Source organism: Sorex fumeus, unplaced genomic scaffold, assembly GCF_029834395.1.
Source record: "Sorex fumeus unplaced genomic scaffold, SorFum_2.1 ptg000051l, whole genome shotgun sequence".
Lineage (NCBI taxonomy): Eukaryota > Metazoa > Chordata > Mammalia > Eulipotyphla > Soricidae > Sorex > Sorex fumeus.
The window spans coordinates 10688516-10710083 of NW_026606108.1; the positions used below are offsets into that span (position 1 = coordinate 10688516).

General features: G+C 42.9%; 1 protein-coding gene and 1 pseudogene across 2 annotated transcripts in view; one reads left to right on the forward strand and one right to left on the reverse strand.

The window, feature by feature from the left end:
• Positions 1 to 759: 759 nt before the first annotated feature.
• Positions 760 to 20132, reverse strand: LOC130033029 (S-adenosylmethionine decarboxylase proenzyme 1-like; annotated as a pseudogene).
• DCTN4 (dynactin subunit 4) overlaps positions 20085 to 21568 on the forward strand; it is a 41948-nt gene continuing 40464 nt past the window's right edge. For both annotated transcript variants that reach the window (XM_056124615.1, XM_056124616.1), the window contains exon 1: positions 20085 to 20265. In XM_056124615.1, the coding sequence (XP_055980590.1) occupies positions 20131 to 20265 (135 nt within the window). In that variant the 5' untranslated portion in view covers positions 20085 to 20130. The remainder of the gene's footprint in view (positions 20266 to 21568) is intronic.

Here is a 21568-nt window from a genome sequence, read left to right on the forward strand (position 1 = left end):
TTGCTTTCTTGGTAAACTTTGCCCCAAGTTTTTGGGGTCTGGCCAAAGGCACAGAAGCAATTTGGGGGTATCTGGAAGTCTGAAGGCACCATCAGGCTGCTGATGCACTCACCTCACAGGTACAGATTGACCTGCTAGTGGCACCATACCCTCAAAATAAATATTTTTAAAAATTAAAAAAAATAATAAATTTCTGGCAGAAATTTAATAGAACATTGCCAAATGGTCAGACTGATGACAACACCTAATGTGGACAAAAGTCCTGTCTGCAGGAAATTTTGGATGACGCCTAGAGAAATATTACACTGTGCATAAACCAAATAGTTGTTTTCTCAAGTACTGTAATGTTTTATATAAAAAAAAGGCTTTTTCTACATGCATCTCAATTTGACAGAAAGAGTAGTATAGGACATAAAAGAGAGCATTTATGCAAAATATCTTGATATAATAATGCATATAACTCAAAATTACACCGTCTTTATATTTAGGGCTTTCTACAAGGTGGTAGATATGGAAGACATGGCCCTGTATCAATATCTAAAAAGCAGCAATCACCTTCTATGTCTGTTCTCTTTTTGTGTTTTTTGTCATATTTCTTTTTCTTTTTGGGGGGGAGGGGAAGAGATTTAGGTCCACACCCCACATTTTGTGGCGGTTCTTGGGGAATGATATAAGATGCCAGGGATAGAACCTGAACCAAGCTGCATGGAAAGCGAGTGTCTCTGTACTATCTCTCCGGCCCTGCTTAATTTTTCTTAATCAACTCTGCTGTTGTTGCTGCTTTTTAGTGAAACTGGTAAAAAACAAAATTGTAATAATTAAAACAGCACTCTGGCAATAAAGATTTCAAAAACTTCGATCTTCTGGGTTGAAGAAAGGGTTGTTCTATATTTAGAACTCTGATTTACAAATTTTCCTGGCATGAAGACTTCTACCACTTTTTCTATCAGGTTTACAGGAGGTCTGACTTAAATTTGTTTCAAAGGCAACATTTTTTAAAAAATGAAGTGATTGATATGACTTTTTCAAAAACTTCCACTGATTTTATTCCACTCATCAAATATCCACAAGGATAAAACAGTGTGTTATCAAAATTGGTATGAGGTCACAAAATTCCACTCTCACGAGTGACACCCTTTACAACAGCACCATCTGTCTTATAGAATTGGTCCATAACTGCTGGATCAAAAACCATTATTGGGGGGCTGGGACGATGGTGCAGTGGATAAGGTGTTTGCCTTGCATGAGGCAGACTGGGGTTCAATTCCTGGCATCCCATATGGTCCCCTGAGCACCATCAGGAGCATCACCAGGTGTGACCCAAAAAGCAAAATGAACAAGCAAAACAAAAAAAAAGTGTGGGGGGGGTGGGGGGGGAAGAATACTCATCAGAATTTCCAGGGTTTGATTTGTCTGACTGATTACTGGCCTGGGAAATTCAAAGTAGAATTCATACGTCCCATATAATGTGTTGCTCTGTTTCAGAAAATTGTATTTAAAAATTCTATTTATTGCGTCCAGACCCTGCAGTAGGTTACTGTCACTGGGCCACCCCTGGGAGGGGGGGGCGGGGGGTTGTCGCTCCACCTGCTCCCCCTTGGCAGCTCAGTGGCTGTCATCCTCCAGAGGCCATTGGACAGTCAGGTCTGGGCCTGCAGTGACTAAACTTGTTGGGCTTCACAGGATGGGGGTGGAGCCGGTTCTCATCTTCCCATCCCAAGTCATCGCCCACAAACAGCCTCTCTGGCTCCTGATCAAGCTGCTCAACGGCCATGTTCCCAGAGACTCTGGAGCAAATCTCGAAACCCAGTGGCTTTTGGCAGAAATCCCTCCAGATTTAAGTGTTAAAATTTCAGTATTTCAAAATCACGTGGCCCTACTGCAGCCACGTGACATCATATGTTATTCATAACCAGCAATAGAATACAAATTGTCTACTGTTGCCTTTTCAGCAGATCTGAGTGTTGGGGTAAAATCTCAAATAATAATGGTGAGTCTGGTGTCGAAATATTGAATGTGATCAAAGTAGAGAGAGAGTAATGTGGAAATCATCTGCCCCACAGGTAGGGGGAGGGTTTGGGATGGGGGTACACTGGGGTTTTTGGTGGTGGAGAATGGGCACTGGTGAAGGTGCGGGTGTTTCATTTTATGACCGAGACTTAAACCCAAAAGCTTTGTAACTGCTCTCATGGTGGTGATTCAATAAATTAAATTATAAAAAAAATGAAAAAATAGTAAGGTGGAGTTCATGCCCAATTCAATCAGTTAATCAGTGGCTGAATAAATAGCAGTACTCCTACATAAAAAAAAAAATTCTATTTATTCCTGGAAATTTCTGTATGGGTACCCTGGGTGAGAAGGTTTCATGAAATTCTTACGAGAATAAAAGAAGTTTTTCATTGAGTCAAACCCACTGTAATCCGTAACAAGTTACAACGGTGCATTCAGCAATAGGATGGTAGCACATGTCTTCAAAATGGAATGTTCCTTGGAGACAAACATGCTACTCTCACCGAGCACATTAGCTTCCTGGTTATCAGTTTTTTGCACACTTAGAACTGAACATTGCACATCCTTCAAAAATATGTACCACTCAAATCTTGAAATGATGAGAAGATCCCTTGATCTTTGTTTGTGTTGACTTGCTTCGTGGCGAACCAAACCTCCAGCAGTTTCTCAGTTCCTTTGAAAAAAAATGTGTAGCTCTCATTACTCTAAGATGAGCAAACAACCACAGAAAACCAATGAAATTAAATATCTTTCTCCCATTGCCACTGCCTCTGTGGGTTGATTCAGGTGTGTTACTAAAGTTCAGCTTCCATTTATTTTTTGCTATAATTTTATATTAACTTCTTTTTCAAACGGCTAATAAAAGTTCCCTGGTCTTTTGTTAGTGTGTGTCTAAGCAAAAGTTGAATGAGTCATTTGGAAAGAGGAAGTTAGAGTGTAGTCTCTTGTAGTCTGATATTTCCCTATTAAAGAGAGTAGAGTGAGCATTAGCTAATGTTGCCAGCCATAATGTGGAAGTCTCACCTCACTCTTCGATCTTACTCTTCCCTACCTCCTCTCACTTGCCTGTCTCCCTGTAATTGTAGAGATGGTCTGCAACTTCAAGACAAAAGTATGTGCACATTCCATCAATAGACAGAGATGAGACCAAAGTTTTTTCCCTCATGAATAGCTATGTAATATTCTGGTTTTGCTTCTTCTCCTGCTGTGTCTAAAATATTTAGAACCTGGGACTGGCATGAAAATACAACGAGCACTTTCTTTGCACTCAGTTGACTGGGGCTCCACCCCCAGCACTTTAAATGGTCCCCCTAGCCTACCCAGAGTGATCCTGAATGCAGAGCTGGGAGTAAATTCTAAAACTTCCAGGTGTAGCCCAAAAATTATTATAATACCTGTTTCATATGGTAATTCAAAAAACATCGACCAGGTAATGTTAGCAAATTAAGTATATTGTATATGTAATAAATATTTACAGGTGTTAAGTACTTGCTTTGTCAGGTTTAGAAAAGAGTACAGATTTGGGGAATTGGAGCTGACCATCGGGATGAAGTATATGTGTGTGCAAGTTGCTTCGAACAGGATAGCTGTGGTTAGAGCAACTTGAGCATGGTAATTTCCTTTTTACAGTTATGCAAGATTTCACAGAGGAAGTTAATGTTGAGTGGTCTTGCAGATAAAGTTTATTCCTTAAAGGACTAAAAGTATAAAAGAACTACATTCTTTTCAGCAAGAGTTTAGTAGACCATGAGAGAGAGGTTCTTTGAAGATGAGACTGAAGAGACAGGAAGGTATATATCCTAGAGGATCTTTACCAATAGTTTGGGATGACGAGCACTGAAGCTAAACAAGAAAAAGAGGATAAATAAGACCAAAATATGGAGGGCTTTTTAGCATTATTCTGGTTTATTATGGAGATCAATTTGAGTGCAAATTAGGAAACTGTAGAAGGTCTTGCAGAAAAACTGTAAAGCTGAATTAAGGTAATAGCTGTGAAAATGAAGAAATGCAGGTATTAGAGATATCTAAAGTTTGAATTAAAAGGGGGCTGGAGCAATAGCACAGCGGGTAGGGCATTTGCCTTGCATGTGGCCAACCTGGCTAACCCGAGTTCGATTCCTCCGCCCCTCTCAGAGAGCCCGGCAAGCTACTGAGAGTATCTCGCCTGCACGGCAAAGCCTGGCAAGCTCCCCGTGATGTATTCGATATGCCAAAAACAGTAACAACAAGTCTCACAATGTTACTGGGCCTGCTTGAGCAAATTGATAAACAACAGGAGGACAGTACAGACAGAATTAAAAGGAAAATATCTGCCGGGAAGTCTCCAGGTTCTTGGCTGGGGCAGTAAGATGAAGTAAAGAATATACCTACAACAGAAGAGGCAGTTATGAGAAAAAGAGAAAAGGCATGGTAAAAAAAAAACAACACACTGTTAGTACTTGTACAGATTTCCCCCAGAAGGGATCGTTATACTCCTTTGGTATGTATACTTGGAAAATAAGCCAAACTCAGCTCTCACTTCTACTTTTTCCCCACTCTGGCTGTCCATTCTCCCATATTGCTGGAGAAAGATCTCCAACTTTGTCAAAGTGTGCTGGCCATTTAAAAAATGGGCAATCCCATTTCCTCAATAGGACTCCTCAGAAGGGTCAGGATGAGTTTTGATGAAACACTGGTTTTTCTTTCCTTTGCTTTTCTTTGAAAAAAAGTTTTTTTTTAACTTGGCAAAGGTAATCTCTCATAAATACTTCCTTCTTACAGTTGGAAGCTTGTCTCATAAATCGGGGGAGAAGGAGGCTGGAATAGAGAAGGAATCACCAAGACAATGATGGTTGGAGGAATCATTTGGGATGGGAGATGTGTGCTGAAAGTAGATAAAGGACCAAACGTGATAGCTTCTCAGTATCTATATTGCAAACCATAATGCCCCAAAAGAGAGAGTATGGGGGAAATTGTTTGCCACAGAGATGGGGGGAGGGTTTTGTAGGGAGGGGCAGTATACTTGGGACATTGGTGGTGGAGAATGTGCACTGGTGGAGGGATGGGTGTTTGATCATTGTATGACTGAAACTCAAACATAAAAGCTTTGTAACTGTATCTCACGGTGATTCAATTAAAAAAAAATACTTCCTCCTTTCTAAAGTTTTTTTTTAATTTTCTTGTGCATTGAGGGCCTGAGATACTCCTTCACAATTTGTAATTCCATTCTTTTCTGTTAAATAGGCTTTTATTAATAAGCAGGTCTTGGAGTCTGCTATTCTCTTGATATATTGTGAATGTCTAAATGTAGTAACTGTGTTATTATTAGAATACAGAAATCATTATTTCAGGCAAGACTCTAACATAGTATTAGGTTGACTGGACTGAAATTTAACCCCCTTGAGAAGCTGAAAATACAAACTGAATCTTAAAATCTGTCACATTTTGAATATATGTTTTACGCAAGTCTCTTAGGAAGGGCTGGGTCAGGTGTTCTGCATATAAGAAGCCCAAGTTTGATCCCTGACCACTGCACCCCACAAATTGATAGTAGCCTCAAATCACTTACCAAAGTGTCACTTACCAAATATGCCCACCAAAGAAAACCTTCTTGGGCCATCAAGTTTTTCTAGGTTTTAGCAATGCAAATTTATTTACTAGATCATTTTTACTAACACGTTGCCAATTAAAGTATAAACATACTTTGGAATTTGGGCCTATAAAGTGTATTGTTGCCTAGAAAATTATGTTATGAGAAAAGATATTATGAGAGAGAAAGACATGAGAATTCATTTGAAATATTTTAAAGATATTAAATTTGCACAGGGCTGGAGCGATAGCACAGCGGGTAGGGCATTCGCCTTACAAGCGGCCAACATGGCTGACCCGAGTTCGATTCCTCCGGCCCTCTCGGAGGAATCGGCAAGCTACCGAGAGTATTCGATATGCCAGACACAGTAACAACAAAGTCTCCAATGGAGACGTTACTGGGCCCGCTCGAGCAAATCGACGATCAACGGGAGGGCCTTTACCTTTTTAAATTTGCACAGCTTTTATGACTACTTATAATTTTAATTAGAAATTTCAAGTTTTGTAATCTGAATATTATTTTAAATTAGAGTGTGTATGGAAAGTATCATGCTAAGCAAAATGAGTCAGAAAGAGAGGGATAGACACAGAAAGATTGCATTCATCTGGGGAACATAAAGTAACCAAATAGGAGACTAACACCCAAGAATGGCCGAAATTAGTACCAGGAATTTTGCTCCATGCCTTGGAGGCCAGCCACACATGCTAGGGGAAAAGGGAGCTCAGATAGAGAAGGGAGCACCAAATAAAGGGTGTTGGGAGGATCCTCTCAGGATGGGAGAAGCAAGCTGAAAGTAGACTATAGATCAAACATGATTGCCACCCATTGCCTCTTTTGCAAACCACAACACCCAATAGGAGAGAGAGAACAAAAGGGAATGCCCTGCCACAGAGGCAGGGTGGGACGGCGGGGATGGGGTGTGGGAGGGATACTGGGATCCATGGTGGTGGAAAATGGACACTGGTGGAAGGATGAGTATTTGATCATTGTATAATTGAAACCCAAGCATAAACTTTGTAAGTCTACTGAAAGATAGCCCTGTGACAATTGGGCCCTAGCAAAGCAAGTCCCAGCCCATATCCCGTCCTGCAGCTGTGGCAGGCTAGCAACACCAAGTACCCCCAACTCCTCCTTGCACCTGGAATTCACCAGATAAGGCCACAAGGCCGGAGAAGGCCTAGTGAGGCATCTCTTTGTCCTAGAATCTGCCTAACAAGGCCCAACACCAAGTACCCCCATCTCCTCCTTGCACCTGGAATTCACCAGATAAGGCCACAAGGTTGGAGAAGGCCTAATGAAAAGGCCTAATTGACTGCCCGTTGGGAGGGCCTGGTGACAGGTACAGAAGAGAGTGGCTGGTGCTGATGGCTTGTTGCAAAATGATTGGCTGCCTGTGTGCAGCATCTAATGTGAATAATTCAAATGTATTGGGTGACTTGTGCGCGGGCTTTTCTGAAATGTTCGGGAAGATGCCCTATAAAAAGCTCCCTTTGAAGAGGTTCGGGGCTCTGAGTCACTGACGGTTTGTGGTCATGCTGTGAGCCCGAGCATGCTCGAATAAACCTCTTGCTTTTGCATGGACTTGGTCTCTCAGAGTTTTCCTTGACAGGTGAGGCTGTACTGAGCTCGGACCCTAACACTACAACTGTACCTCATGGTGTCTCACTAATGATAAATAAATAAATAAATAAAATAAGAGTGTGTAATTACCAGACAACTAGGAAATCCCATGACTCTCTCTCACCGCCTGCGTTTGGTGTTCTCTGGCCACTTACCCACCTGGGACAGCTGATGCCATGGGCAGACGAAGGAGGAAATGAGGGCCAGGCCGGTTGGTGATCAGTTGCCATTTATGCCATTCTCCCCACGAGCCTGTTCCAATCTCACTAAGCCCCTCATTCCCAACTCCTCCTGTCTCCCTCGCTCATCTCTCTGCACTCCCACTTGAGGCCTCAGTATCTCTCTTCTCTCTCCAACTCTCCACAATGGGGGTAGCAACCACACCCAGGTCTTATAGCACAATCAACATATGAAAGTCCTTCCAATCTCCTGCAGGCCCTAAGGGTGAAACACTGCTTAGGAGTTTTTCCTCCTTTCCTTAGTCCAATAACTTAATTAACATCTTAATAAACATCTTAGTTCTACTTCTTAATATTATTTATTTTGTATGGATACAGTAAGAGCTATATTAAACTTGTAGGGTGGCTCTCCTGGGGACATCTCGCTATAGATCTCAGACTACAGTGCTCAGGCCATATTAATCTTTCCTAACCCTAGCAGGGTCCTAATCTAACTGTTACTTTTTGGATGATGATAGAATTTGTCCATGGCCATGCTCGTAACTTATAGTTAAGTATTATGGTGCTTTGGCCTGGCCCTTTTTGGTGCCAGGGTATCTCACAGATTGCACTGGGTTCATCCAGTCCCTCGTCAGGACACTGCTTTTGGGGTGCTAAGAAGTAAGGGCAACTGAGGCTTAAATTGAGAAAACAGATGCACAGGAGTGAATATTATTCAGAGTCAATTAACTCCCAAGTTATAAAAGCTTAGCATTAACCGTCCTCCTGTGTCTATACACAAAGGAAGTTGCTCTGAATTAATTACACAAAGGACTTAAGGAGAAGAGAAAAGCAGTATTTACAAGTTAACAGAGTCTAATTAGGAGATAAAAGTGATTGACCAGTTGGGGAAGCAGAGCACAAAGAAAGAGGTTACAAATAAACACAGAGGAATGGGAGCACTGTGATGGGAGGAACCCAATAAACCTAAGCTCCCTGTTGCAAGGCAGAAAGGACAAACCAATGTTATCCTACATTTAGAAATAAATAAATTCTGTCTCAAAATAAAACTAATTGTTTGTAAAATGGAATGAAGGAAATATATAGGCTAGTATGTCAATAAGAACAGAATGGTCAATAAAAGAGTAAACTTGAGGGGCTGGAGAGATAGCACAGAGAGGAGGGCGTTTGCCTTGCATGTGGCCAACTGGGGTTTGATTCCCAGCATCCCACATGATTCCCTGAGCACCACCAGGAGTAATTCCTGAGTACGAAGCCAAGAGTAACTCCTGAGCATCGCTGGGTGTGACCCAAAAAGAAAAAAAAAAGAGTAAATTTGAAAAAGTCTTGTGATCAAACTAAATAGAACCAAATAAGTTATTATAACGATGTTTTTAATTGTTTGGATGGATAGATATCTGGAGTATACTTGATTAGGGAAGATTTGGGGAGCAAGGGAGATACTAACCTCAATAAAAAGTATCAAGCTTTCATCTTGAACTTATTCCTGGAAAGGTGCCTAGGGGATTCGGCCTGTCAAGTTGCTTGTACAGCATACACAAGGAGATCCCACCATCTCCACAAGACAGCTGCCAGTTGCATCTGAGGTCAACTTGATCTGCCCAGTATGGGAACTAGTCCTCATCACGCAAGTTTTCTGGGAGCTGTGACGTCAGGCTGGAGTAAAGATTGTTCTTTGTTGGGAGAGGAAAGTCACTATTGGCTTCCACCTACATTTTCCAGGTTTGTTATCTACCTCACAGAAAAAGAACTTCAGAAGGGGATGAACAGTAAAGTAAATCAGCATTACTTAAGAAACAGGAAAGCCAACTTCAAACTATAATACAAAACAGTAGTAATTAAAACTGCATAGTATTGGACTAGAAAAAGACCCACAGACCAATGGAACAGAGTTGAATATTCTGTCACAGACTCTCAAATATAAGATCACTTAAGGAGCTGAAGCGATAGCACAGCGGGTAGGGTGTTCGCCTTACAAGCGGCCAACATGGCCGACCCGAGTTCGATTCCTCCGCCCCTCTTGGAGAGTCTGGCAAGCTACCGAGAGTATTCGATATGCCAGACACAGTAAAAACAAAGTCTCCAATGGAGACGTTACTGGGCCCGCTCGAGCAAATCTTAGATAAGGAGCAAAAAATGTGAAGTGGAACAAGGAAAGTGCCTTCAACAAGTGGTGCTGGGAAAATTGGACAGCTACCTGCAAAAAAAAAATGTAATCTGACCTCTGTCTAAAGCCAGGCACAAAAGTTAGATCAAAGTGGATTAAAGAACTCAATATCAGACTGGAATCCATAAGGTACATGGAGGAAAATGTAGGCAGAGCCCTCCATGATATGGAAGCTAAAGTCATCTTTAAGGATGAAACATCACTGACCAAGCAAGTGGAAACAAGCAAAAACAAATGGGACTATATTAAACTAAGAAACTTCTGTATCTCAAAAAAAAACAGTGACCAAAATACAGAGAAAGCCCACTGAATAGGAAAATTTATTTACCCAATACAATACCCATCAAATAAAGGGTATATCAAGGATATTAGTAAACTGTACAAGAAATAAAACCTCCAACCCCATCAAAAATGGGGAGAACAAAAACTTCCCCAAAAAAAGAAATACAGGTGGTCAAAAGGCACACGAAAAAATGCTCTACATCACTAATCATCAGGGGATGAATTCAAAACATCAATGAGATATCATCTCAAGCCACAGAGGCTGGCACACATCAAAAAGAACAAGAACAACCAGTGCTAGTGCGGATGTATGAAGAAAGGGACTCGCATTCATTGTTGGTGGGAATGCCTACTGGACAGCCTTTCTGGAAAACAATATGAGGTTTCCTAAAAAAAAAAAAAAAAAACTAGAAATTGAGTTTCTATATGACCCAGAAATACCACTTCTGGGAATATATCCTGGGGGTGCAAAAAAAGCACATTAGAAATTACATCTGCACCTGTATGTTCATTGCATCACTCCTCACAATAAACAGAATCTAGAAACAATCCAAGTGCCCGAGAACAGATGATTGATCAAAGAAACTGTGGTACATCTGCACAATGGAATACTATGCAGCTGTTAGGAAAGATGAAGTCATGAAATTTGCTTTTAAGTGGATGCAAATGGAGAATATCATGCTAAGTGAAACAAGTCAGAAAGAGAGGGACAGACATAGAATGACTAGCACTCATGTGTAGTGTATGAAATAACATAATACAAGACTAACACCCAAGGATAGTAGAAATAAGACCCGGGAAGATTGCTCCACAGCTGGAAGCCTGCCTCATGAGCTGGGGGAGAAGACAGCTGGGATAGAGAAGGGACTAAATCAATGATGATTGGAGAGATCCCTTGGAGTGAGAGATGTGTGCTAAAAGTAGATAAAAGACCAAACATGTTGGCTTCTCAGTATCTGTATTGCAGAGAAAGTAACCAAAAAGGAGTAAGAGAAAGGGTCAGAGTGATAATTCAACAGGTGAGGTGCTCGTCTTGTATGTGGTTGACTCAGGTTTGATCCCTGGCATCCCATATGGTCCCTGAGCACCTCTAGGAACGATTCCTGAGTGCAGAGCCAGAAGTAGCCCCTGAGCATCATCTGATGTGACCCCAAAACAAACAAATAAAAACAGAAGAGAATTACACATCCCAAGTTGGAATGTGGGCAATTCCAAAGTCGGATGAGGACTGCTTGATTTTGCAAAATTCGTTTTATACAATTTTTCCCAAATCCACTTGGGAAACTTCTATGGGATTTTCTTTTGCTAAGTATGCTGTGAAGAGAAAAGATCTTCGAATTTTTAGCAGTCTTCTTTCATGTTGTCATTATGGCCTTTGGTTCCTAATGAAGTTTCTCCCTTTCTTGGGGTATCTAGATTGCTGTGGGTTGGTGCTGATATTATTCACAATCCTCTCAGGTTTCAGACTTCCTGCCTCTCCAAAGAGTGTTCAAATTAAGAGGAACAGCCCAACAGGCTGAGGACATGCTTTGTTTGCAAGAGGCCTATTTTTTTTTCCCCCTTTATTTTATTTTATTTTTTTTAAAGTTGTAGATTTACAATTTTTTGTGCTTTGGTTTCAATTATACAATGATCAGATACCCATCCCTCCACCAGTGCCCATTTTCCACCACCATGGATAATATCCCTCCCACCCCCATCCCCCCATCCCCCCGTCTCTGTGGCAGGGCAATCCCCTGTGTTCTCTCTCTCCTTTTGGGTGTTGTGGTCTGCAAAAGAGGCATTGAGTGGCAAACATGTTCAGTCCATAGTCTACTTTCGACATGCATCTCCCCTCCTGGGAGGATCCTCCAAACATCCTTTATTTGGTGCTCCCTTCTCTATCTGAATAGCCCTTTCCTCTAGGATACCCGGCTGGCCTCTAAGTTATGGAGTAATCCTCCTGGTGCTGATCTCAGCTATTCTTGGGTATTAATCTCATACTTTGTTACTTTATATCCCCCAGATGAATGCAATCTTTCTATGTCTATCCCTCTCTTTCTGACTCATTTTGCTTAGCATGATACTTTCCATATTGTACCACTTGTATGTAAATTTCATGACTTCATCTTTTCTAAGAGCTACATAGTACTCCATTGTGTAGATGTACCAAAGTTTCTTTAACCAGTCATCTGTTCTTGGGCATTCAGGTTTCTTCCAGTTTCTGGCTATTGTAAAGAGGGCTGCAATGAACAAACAAGTGCAGATGTCACTTCGACTATACATTTTTGAAGAGGCCTATCTTTGATTCCCAGTACCACATGCCTTTTCTGCCAGCACCACCAGGTACGGGTCAAAATAAACAAAACCAAAGGGGGTCAAGTCTTTTTGGTTGTATAGGCTTCTAACCTCTTTAGATCATGTTATGTTTTTATTATTTCTCAAAATTTGTTGCCACATTGTCCCCTATATATCTGCCAGCCTCATTTTTCTAAAAAATGATAAAAACTCCTGTACTATGAAGGGCTCATCCTGTTTTCATAGGGCCCAGGTCTTCATGAGATTCAGCTGCAATCCGTCCTTCCCACACTCACGGTCGAACCAGCATTTGTGTTGCTTGGCTAATGTTTGGTGTTATTAGAACGATGTAATCAGCACAGTGGAGGTGGTGTAATTGCCGAACATCTATCTTCACTCCCTTTCCTTCTCATTCCAGTCGTCGCATGATGTTCTCAAGGGTGGCACTGAAGAGTTTTGGTGAAATGGTATCACCCTGCTGAATCCCTCTCTTTACATCGATGATCACTTCCTTGTAGAATGGTGAGATCCTGGTGGTGAATACGTAATACAGCTCATGGAGGATCCTGATGTACTAAGTTGAACGCCCTGTTTGGCTAGAGCTTCGATGATGACTTCAGTCTCAACAAAATCAAAGGTCTTCTTTAAATCAATGAAAGTTAGACAGAGCGGCATCTTAAACTCCTGAGAAACCTCAATGAGCTTGGTTACCATGTGGATATGGTCAATCATGCTGAATCCTCTTTGGAACCTGGCTTGCTCACGTGGTTGTCCTTCATCTTGTGTTCTGCCAATCCTATTCAGGATGACTCTAGTGAACAGCTTGTAGACGATGGACAACAGGCAGATCAGGCGATAGTTGCCAATGTTGTGGATGTCTCCCTTCTTGTACAATAGAACAGTCCTGCTGGTTTTCCATTGGGACAGAATCTTGCATTCAGACAGGTAGCATGTGAAGAGTCGAGTCAGTGTATTGATGAGTACTGAAGGCAGGTGTTCGGGTCTGACCTTGTCTGGGCCAGGTGCTGTTCGCTTCTTTGCTGATGAAATGGCAAGTCGGATTTTGGAAGGGAGAACGTTAGGAACGACATTTCCAACCTGCTGAATTTGGTATGTGGGTAGGTGAATATGGCTATCAAAGAGATCTGAGTAGAAGTCATAAATAATCTTCTCCATTGACCTTCTGGAAGATGTAATAGATCCATCAAGACATCGGAGGGCAGTCATCTTGGTCTTGTAGTTGACGAAGGACAGGCGGGAGTTGCTAATACTTTTCCCGGCTTCTGCCAAATCTGCCAGCACTGCTGCTCTTCTCTCTGAGGTCTTCCTTTATCACTTCTTTGCACTGCTTTGCAAGCTCGTATGTTAGCTTGTGGATGCCTGAGGCTCGTGCCAAGCCACATTGGCGAATGAGCTTCAGAGTTTCCTCAGACAGACGTCTTTTTGTGGTTTTCTCTCTCTCAGTGTTCCTTGCACAATCAGGGAGGTGCTGAACCAGTCAATCATATTCCTTGTTGGTGTCATCAATGATGGCATCTTCCCATGTTGCCTCAATAGTGCCAAAGAGCTCCCAGTTGGTGGTCGTTCTGGGAGTTCTTTTCTTAAACCTTGCAGCCTTTTCTCCTTGCTCCGTAAAGTAGAATTTTGCACGAAGGAGACAGTGGCCCGATCCCGTTTGGAATTTTGGGACAACAGCAACATCGGCCAGGTAAAAACTGTCCATTGAATATGATGTGGTCAATTTCATTGTGGAACTCTCCACTGGGAGACTCCCATGTCCAACATTTAGATTCGGCCTTCTGGAACCGTGAGTTACCATGGTTACCAAGTTACCATGTCTTAGTCGACATAATGAACTCAGACAGTCTCTCACCCTGTTTCGTTCCATTTTAGGCCATGCGTCCAAATGTGGAGTTCTTCAACCGATCTGCTCAGTCCTATCTTGGCATTAAAATCACTGACAATAATCTTGTAGAAGGTCTGGTCTTCTTTGTAGAACTTCTCCAGCTCCATGTAGAATTTCTCAATTTCTTCTTCATCATAATTGGATGTTGGTGTGTAGACAATAAAGATAGAAACTGCTCGCAGTGAGCCACATCTATTCAAGCGTAAGCATCTGATTCGGGATGTTAGGCATTCGAATTAATCAATGCTCCTGGCCAAGTTCGTGTTGACAAGGACACCGATATCACCAATGCCTCTATAGTCACATGTTCCAAAGAACAGTTCTTCTCCGGTGTCAAAAGTGGTGTGATGTGGTTGATGCCTTCTTGTCTTGGTCAGACCAATGATGTCATACTTGATCTTCTGCGCTTGCACCATCAGGTCCTCGATGGATGCTTCCAATGCCAGCGTATGTGTGTTGAAAGTACAGACAGTCATTTTAGTTCTGAATCGGATGATTGCACTTGAATAGATGTGGCTCAATGCCGGCAGTTTCTATCTTCGTTGTCTATGCACCAACATCCAATTACGATGAAGAAGAAATTGAGAAGTTTTACATGGAACTGGAGAGGTTCTATACAGAAGACCACATCTTCTACAAGATCATTGTCGGTGATTTTAATGCCTAGATAAGACCGAGAAGATCGGCCGAAGAACTCCACATCGGGACCCATGGCCTAGAATGGAACAAACAGGGTGAGAGAATGAGTCCATCATGTTGACCAAGACCATCCATGGTAACTCACAGTTCCAGAAGGCCGAATCTAAACATTGGACATTAAATTGAAATATCCTTATAAATTTTATCATCAGGTTTTAAATAAAGTGCACTTAGTCTTGGTCTTAAAATTCCCAATGCTAACAACTTTACTATTTTGGTTAAATGAATATTTAAGTATTGTTTCATGATAATTTGTGTGTTTTAAATTTTTTTATTTAATTTTTATTAGTGAAACACCATGAGGTACAGGTGTAGACTTACAAACTTATGTGCTCATGTTTCAGTTATTCAATGATTATCCAGTTATTCATCCCTCCACCAGTGCCCATTCTCCACTACCAATGATCCCAGTAACCCTCCCACCCTCCCACCTCATCCCCCCACCCCGCCCTGCCTCTGTGGCAGGGCATTACCTTTTGCTCTCTCTTTCCTTTAGGGTGTTGTGTTTTGCAATAGAGGTATTGAGTGGCCATCACGTTTGGTCTATAGTCAACTTTCAGCACACATCTCCCATTCCAAGCAGATCCTCCAAACACCCTTTACTCGGTGTTCCCTTTTCTATCTGAGCTGCCTTTTTCCCCAGCATGTGAAGTTGGCTTCCAAGCCGTGGAGTAAACTTCCTGGTACTAATCTCAACTATTCTTGGGTGTTTGTATGACATTCTGTTACTTTATATTCCCCAGATGAGTGCAGTCTTTCTATGTCTGTCCCTTTCTTTCTGAATCATTTCACTTAGCATGATACTTTTCATGTAGAACAATTTGTATGCAAATTTCATGACTTCATCTTTTCTAACAGCTGCATAGTATTCCATTGTGTAGATGTACCAAAGTTTCTTTAACCAGTCATCTGTTCCCAGGCAATCGAGTTTTTTCCAGATTTTGGCTACTATAAACAGCACAGGAATGAACATGCAAGTGCAGATGTCATTTCGACTATACTTTTTTGCCTCTCCGGGATATACTCCTAGGAGTGGTATTTCTGGGTCAAATGGGAGCTCAATTTCTAATTTTTTGAGAAGCGTCCATACTGTTTTTCAAAAGGGCTGAGTCAGTCAGCATTCCCACCAGCAGTGAAGGATGTTTTAAACCTTTTAATACCTGTGAAACAAAACTTCCCAGAAATCAAAATTATAAAACAGCAATAGGAATAATAATAGTAAAATATTAATTGGTTAGAGAAAAATATATATGGAAAGTGTTAGAAGAGCTCCAAATGCATCCCCTATTAAATATTTGCCTCTCAGAAGGATAGGGAAGAAAATAAATTGAGGAGGGAAGTAAGAAGAGAAACAAAAAGTAACAGAGGCAAAGGTGAGGGGCCCCTAGCACACTGGTTTATGTCTGAAAGACCACAGAATCAACAACACTGCAATCAAGAGACTGCAAGCAATTGTAATAACTAAATTTAAAATTTCAGTAACTAAACATAAAAACATGTCTGCCAAGGAGCAGGCTGGAGGGGGAGGGGGAACCTTGGGGACACTGGTGGAGGGAAAGGCACTGCGGCAGTGAGATTCGTGTTGGAACATTGTACACATGAAACTGTCTTATGAAGAACTTTGTAAGTCTTGGTGCCTTCATTTCTAAATAATTGGTTTTAATAAGTGAATATATCTACCTTCAGCCCCACACATACTTGTGGTTAGTAAGATAGAGAAGAGACCAGTGTGACAATAATAGTATGGAATGACCACGTTGGACAAGATCGGAGTGTTAAAAGTGGGTAAAGGGATATTCTTATAACCTTTCAGTACCAGTATTGCAAACCACAATGCTCAAAAGGAGGGGGCATGAAAGAGAGAGAGAGAGAGAGAGAGAGAGAGAGAGAGAGAGAGAGAAACAGAGAGAGACAGAGAGAGCGCACTCCTATGTGGTGGTAGGGAAGAAACACAGCAAGTCCAAGTGGTCAGAATCAGATTTTATTTATTGAACTGAACTTATTGGGGTGTTGGAATGATGTATGCATGAGAATTGTGATTAACAATATTTTAAATTCTGGTACCTGAACCAAAAAATGGTTTAAAAATAAAGATAAAAAATCAAGGCAAGATATGAGGGATATAGTTCAGTTGTAGAGTCCATGTCTCACATGTGTTCAGTTCCTGGTACACACACACACACACACACACACACACACACACACACGCAGAAATATCAGTAGAAAATGGATTAAATATTTAAACTGGACAATTAACATGCAGGAGGCCCAGATTTGAACCCTGCTACTGGATGGGTCCTGGGCACTGCAAGGACAGACACCACCAGACCATTTGTTGTGGTCCAAAAATTGAAATAAAAATAAGATGTTTGAACTTGAGCTGGACTGGAGTGATAGCACAGCAGTAGGGCGTTTGCCTTGCACGCAGCCAGCCCGGCCGAGCCAGGTTTGATTCCTCCACCCCTCTGGAAGAGCCCGGCAAGCTACTGAGAGTATCTTGCCCACACGGAAAAGCCTCGCAAGCTACCCATGACGTATTCGATATGCCAAATACAGTAACAACAAGTCTCAAAGTGGAGACGTTCCTGGGCCCGCTCGAGCAAATCGATGAACAATGGGAGGATAGTGTTTTGTTGTGTTTGAGCTTGAGCTTAGTTTGGACAAATGATTTCTGAACTTTGACCATAAAAGCACTGGCCACAAACAATAAAATAATAAATGGGAACGAATCTGACAAAAAACCTCCACAGCAAAGGAAACCGTTAACAGAATGAAAGTATCTTCCCATGGGAGAAAAATATTTGGGAAGTATTTATTTAATAAGAAATTATTATCCAAAGGATATTGGAACTATTATAACAAATGAGCAATAGATAAGCATAAGTCACTTTTTTTTAATGGGCAAAGAAACTGAATAGAGATTTCACCAAAGAAAAACAAATGTTGAACAGGAAGCTGGGAGCATGGGTTCAGTCTTCCCCATGACATAGCCTCCAGATCATCGGGCCCTCTTCCCACTCAGCATCTCTCGATGTGAACTGGAGGCCCCCCACGTCCTCTCTCTTTACCACCCCTGCTCCCCTTCCCCTAGAAAAAAATTATTTGACTTCAGTATTCATCTCCTCCTGAGATTCTTTTCTCTCAGACAATGAACCTGAGAGACGTGCTCAGAGATGAGGGCTGGCTTTCCTTTTCCTGCACAGAGAAATCACTGCAGCCCAAGACCACAGCTTCCTGAGAACGTTGGTGCTGGGGGTAGGGGGTGGGGGTCGGAATCGTGTCTCAGGATAGGCAGAGCCAGCGGTGGACCTCAGGTGCAGCTTCACAGCTGCCTTTGTGTGGCCACCAGGATGCCAGCATGCATGCCACGCGGGGCCTATTGTCAAACTTTATCAGTCCTAAAGCTCCTGGGAGAGATGAGGTGAGTCAAGCGGGCCAGGGCAGAGTTGGGGGGTGCAGTAGCACCCTTTCTCCAGGCTACTACTTCTCTGGTTCTTCACTTCTCTGAGGACATCATTTATATTCACTATAGAAAAACTGAAGAGAATGTATATGAGATGATATATTTTAGTTCGACTGTACTGATTATTTCAGTGCATATTAAGTTATGAAGGTTGAACACATTAAACAAATGTAATTGGGGTGGAAGTGACAGTACAGCAGATAGGGCTGTACGAACTGGGTTGGTATACAGCCAACCTGGGTTCCATCCCTGGCATTCCCTATGGTCCTCCTAGCATTGCCATGAGTGATTCCTGAGTTCAGAACCAGGAGTAACCCCTCAGCACTGTCGGGTGTGGCCAAAAAATAAACAACCAATAAAACCAAATAAATTTTGGTATTAATTATATCTCAACAGAACTGGAAGAAGGGAGATATGCTGGAGACAGTATCATAGGGGTACTACATGCAAACTCTGGAGTCACAGAACAGTGTTCTGCTATTTATGAAACTTTGAAAAAAACCATAGTAATCCTCTAAATCTCAGTTTCCTGTACTGTAAAAAGGAGATAGATAGTATCTGCCTTTTGAAATTTTCATGAGAATCAAATGAGGCAATATAAAGTCTTGACAGTGTCCTGCATTTTAAAATGTTCAATGTTGACTAATACAATTGTTCAGTTCAATAGTGTTATTAACATAGCACACTAAATACTCTATTATTATAAATGAGATTATTCTTCTTAATCCCCTACTTTGTCAGATGGGCAACACTTACATATTTCTCAAGTACAATTAGAAATACACAACTAATCAGATTACTTGGGCTAATCTTTGGTAAGCCAATTCTATCCTTCTTCATTCTACAAAGAATTCTATTAAAAAGTCTTTAAAGAGGCCTGAGCAATAATACAGAGGGGAGGACGTTTGCCTTGCATGTGGCCCCCCTGGGTTCGATCCCCAGCATCCCATATGAACCCCCCCAAGCACCGCCAGGAGTAATTCCTGAGTGCAGAGCCTGGAGTAACCCATGAGCATCGCTGGGTGTGACCCAAAAAACAAAAACCAAAAAAAAATGAAAAATCCTATAAAGAAGAAGTATTTTTTTATTAACTTATATCGAAGTTTAGGTATCAGAAAAATATAAAAGACACCTGGGAACAACTGTTCCTTCATCTCATTTATTCATTGAAAAACGAGTCCCAATGCTATGAAAATCTGGAAACCAATGTCTGAGAAATGCTCTCTAAGTGGAGACGGTCTGAGAAATCTCAAAATGAGACTCAAAACGAGTCTGTGAGTTTCCTACTGCCAGTGGTAAAACAGTCAGAACCGAAGTGCTGGCGTGACTCGGCTTTTGAAACGCGATGGAACTCTGTGGGAAGATAAACCATTTAAAAATAATAAGGGGGGGCTGGAGAGATAGGACAGCGGGTAGGGCGTTTGCCTTGCACGCGGCCGACCTGGGTTCGATTCCCAGCATCCCATATGGTCCCCTGAGCACCGCCAGGAGTAACTCCTAAGTACAGAGCCAGTAGTAACCCCGTGCATCGTCAAGTTTGACCCAAAAAGAAAATACATAAATAATAAGAAGAAACTCGGTTAAATAAGAGGAGAAAAAAAATCGATGCCAAATACACGTAAAAGGGCATCTACTTCCTGGACGACTTTGCCTGGATGGTGGGAGCGAGAAAGGCAGTTGCATCGAAAGAGAAGAAGAAGCCTCCCAGGCTGGAAGAAACAGACAAAAAAAAGACAAGCATCTGGGCAGGGTCGGAACTGGAAACACACCCCAGATGACTTAACTGGACGCCCGCGGCCCGAGCGCAGGGTGCGGCTGCGCACGCGCAGTGAGGCGCTCGCGGCGCCGCGCTCCACCGTCGGGAACCGAGCGTCGGCGTTAGAGACGCGCAGGAGAGGCGGCGACCGCGAGGGACGGTCACGTGACGCGGCGTGCGCGTCACTGCCGCTCCTTCCCAACATGGCGTCCTTGCTGCAGTCGGAGCGGGTTCTCTACCTAGTGCAGGGAGAGAAGAAGGTCCGGGCGCCCCTGTCGCAGCTTTACTTCTGCCGCTACTGTAGTGAGCTGCGGTCGCTGGAATGTGTGTCTCACGAGGTAACGCAATGGCTCCCCGAGCAGCGCCCGGGGGTGCGGGGTGGGGCGTCCTCTCAGTCCCCCCCCTCCGGCGGCTGACCGGGAACTTCCGGCCGAGCGAGGCGGGGAAAGGTCCTGGTCCTCGCTTGCTGATTGGCTAGGCCTTCCCGTCACTCAGTGATTCTGCGATGTCATTTGCTTAGGATCTGTCACTTGGAAAGGGGGGTGTTGTCGGGTGGGGCTGAGCCCATCGTCTAGTTGAAGCGATGGGGAAGGGAACAAGGACGAAGAGGGGCGACCTCTGACTCCACGACTTAGCTTTGTTAACCCGGCGGTGGGCTGGGGTGGGGAGAGGGTGAGAATTGTGCACGTTGGAGAGAAAGTGGGGGGGCTCTTCTGAGCCACTAGGGCGACTCTCCGGGACCGTGGGGACGCTTCGGGGGAAGGGGAAGGGCCCGGCATCCCATTTACGCCCCTCCTGCCCTGGAAGTTTGCTCCTGTTGGCTCCCGAAATTGGGTCCTCCTCACACTTGCGCGTTCTGATTTCTGGCCTCCGCCCAGCAGGACAGGGAGGAGCGGGCTGGGTTCGGCGAGCACTGGGGGAAGCATTCAAATAGGGTCTTTTTCTCCGGAACACTCCCAAGTGCCCACACCCTACTCCCCCCCCCCCCACCCCCGAGAGTACCGTGCTGCCCTGGACAGCACTAGTGGGCGTTGGACGATTGAGGAGAGCTCCATCCTGTCATTTCCATACAAAATCCAAACCCTTCTCCAGGTCCTGGCACATCCTGTGCAGTCAGTAAAGCTCTTGGTAATCAAAGATGTGCTAAGGGTCAGATCCTGCTGTAGAGGAACTGAAGGTTGAATATACTGAGTATTCAGTCATTCTCTGTGCCTTTGTTTTAAATCTACAGACCGATGGAGTGACTACCTTTCTATTAAAAATCTTTATTACAAGTCAAGAAGCAGACCTGTGATGTTTGCCCTAAGTGATCCACCCAGAAACTTGGAAGTAGGGCGTGGGGGGGGGATGGAGAACCGAAATTTGAACCCAAGGCGTCAATTTAGAATACACCTAGAGTGTAAAACTGCATTTGAAAACATGCATTTTCTACATGCGTAGAAACCACTCTACACGATAGTACTTAATTGGGGAGAGTGTATTTTTCCTAACCGCAAGAATAGTAAGGCAGTTAAATGATACAAGGAAAATCAGTGCCATGATGTAACATGGTACTGATTTTTCTTGTACTTTTCTTCTCCCTTAGGCTTTCTCTCCTTTGCTCTTTTTTTTTTCTCTTCCCTTCCCTTGGAAGGTCTTTTC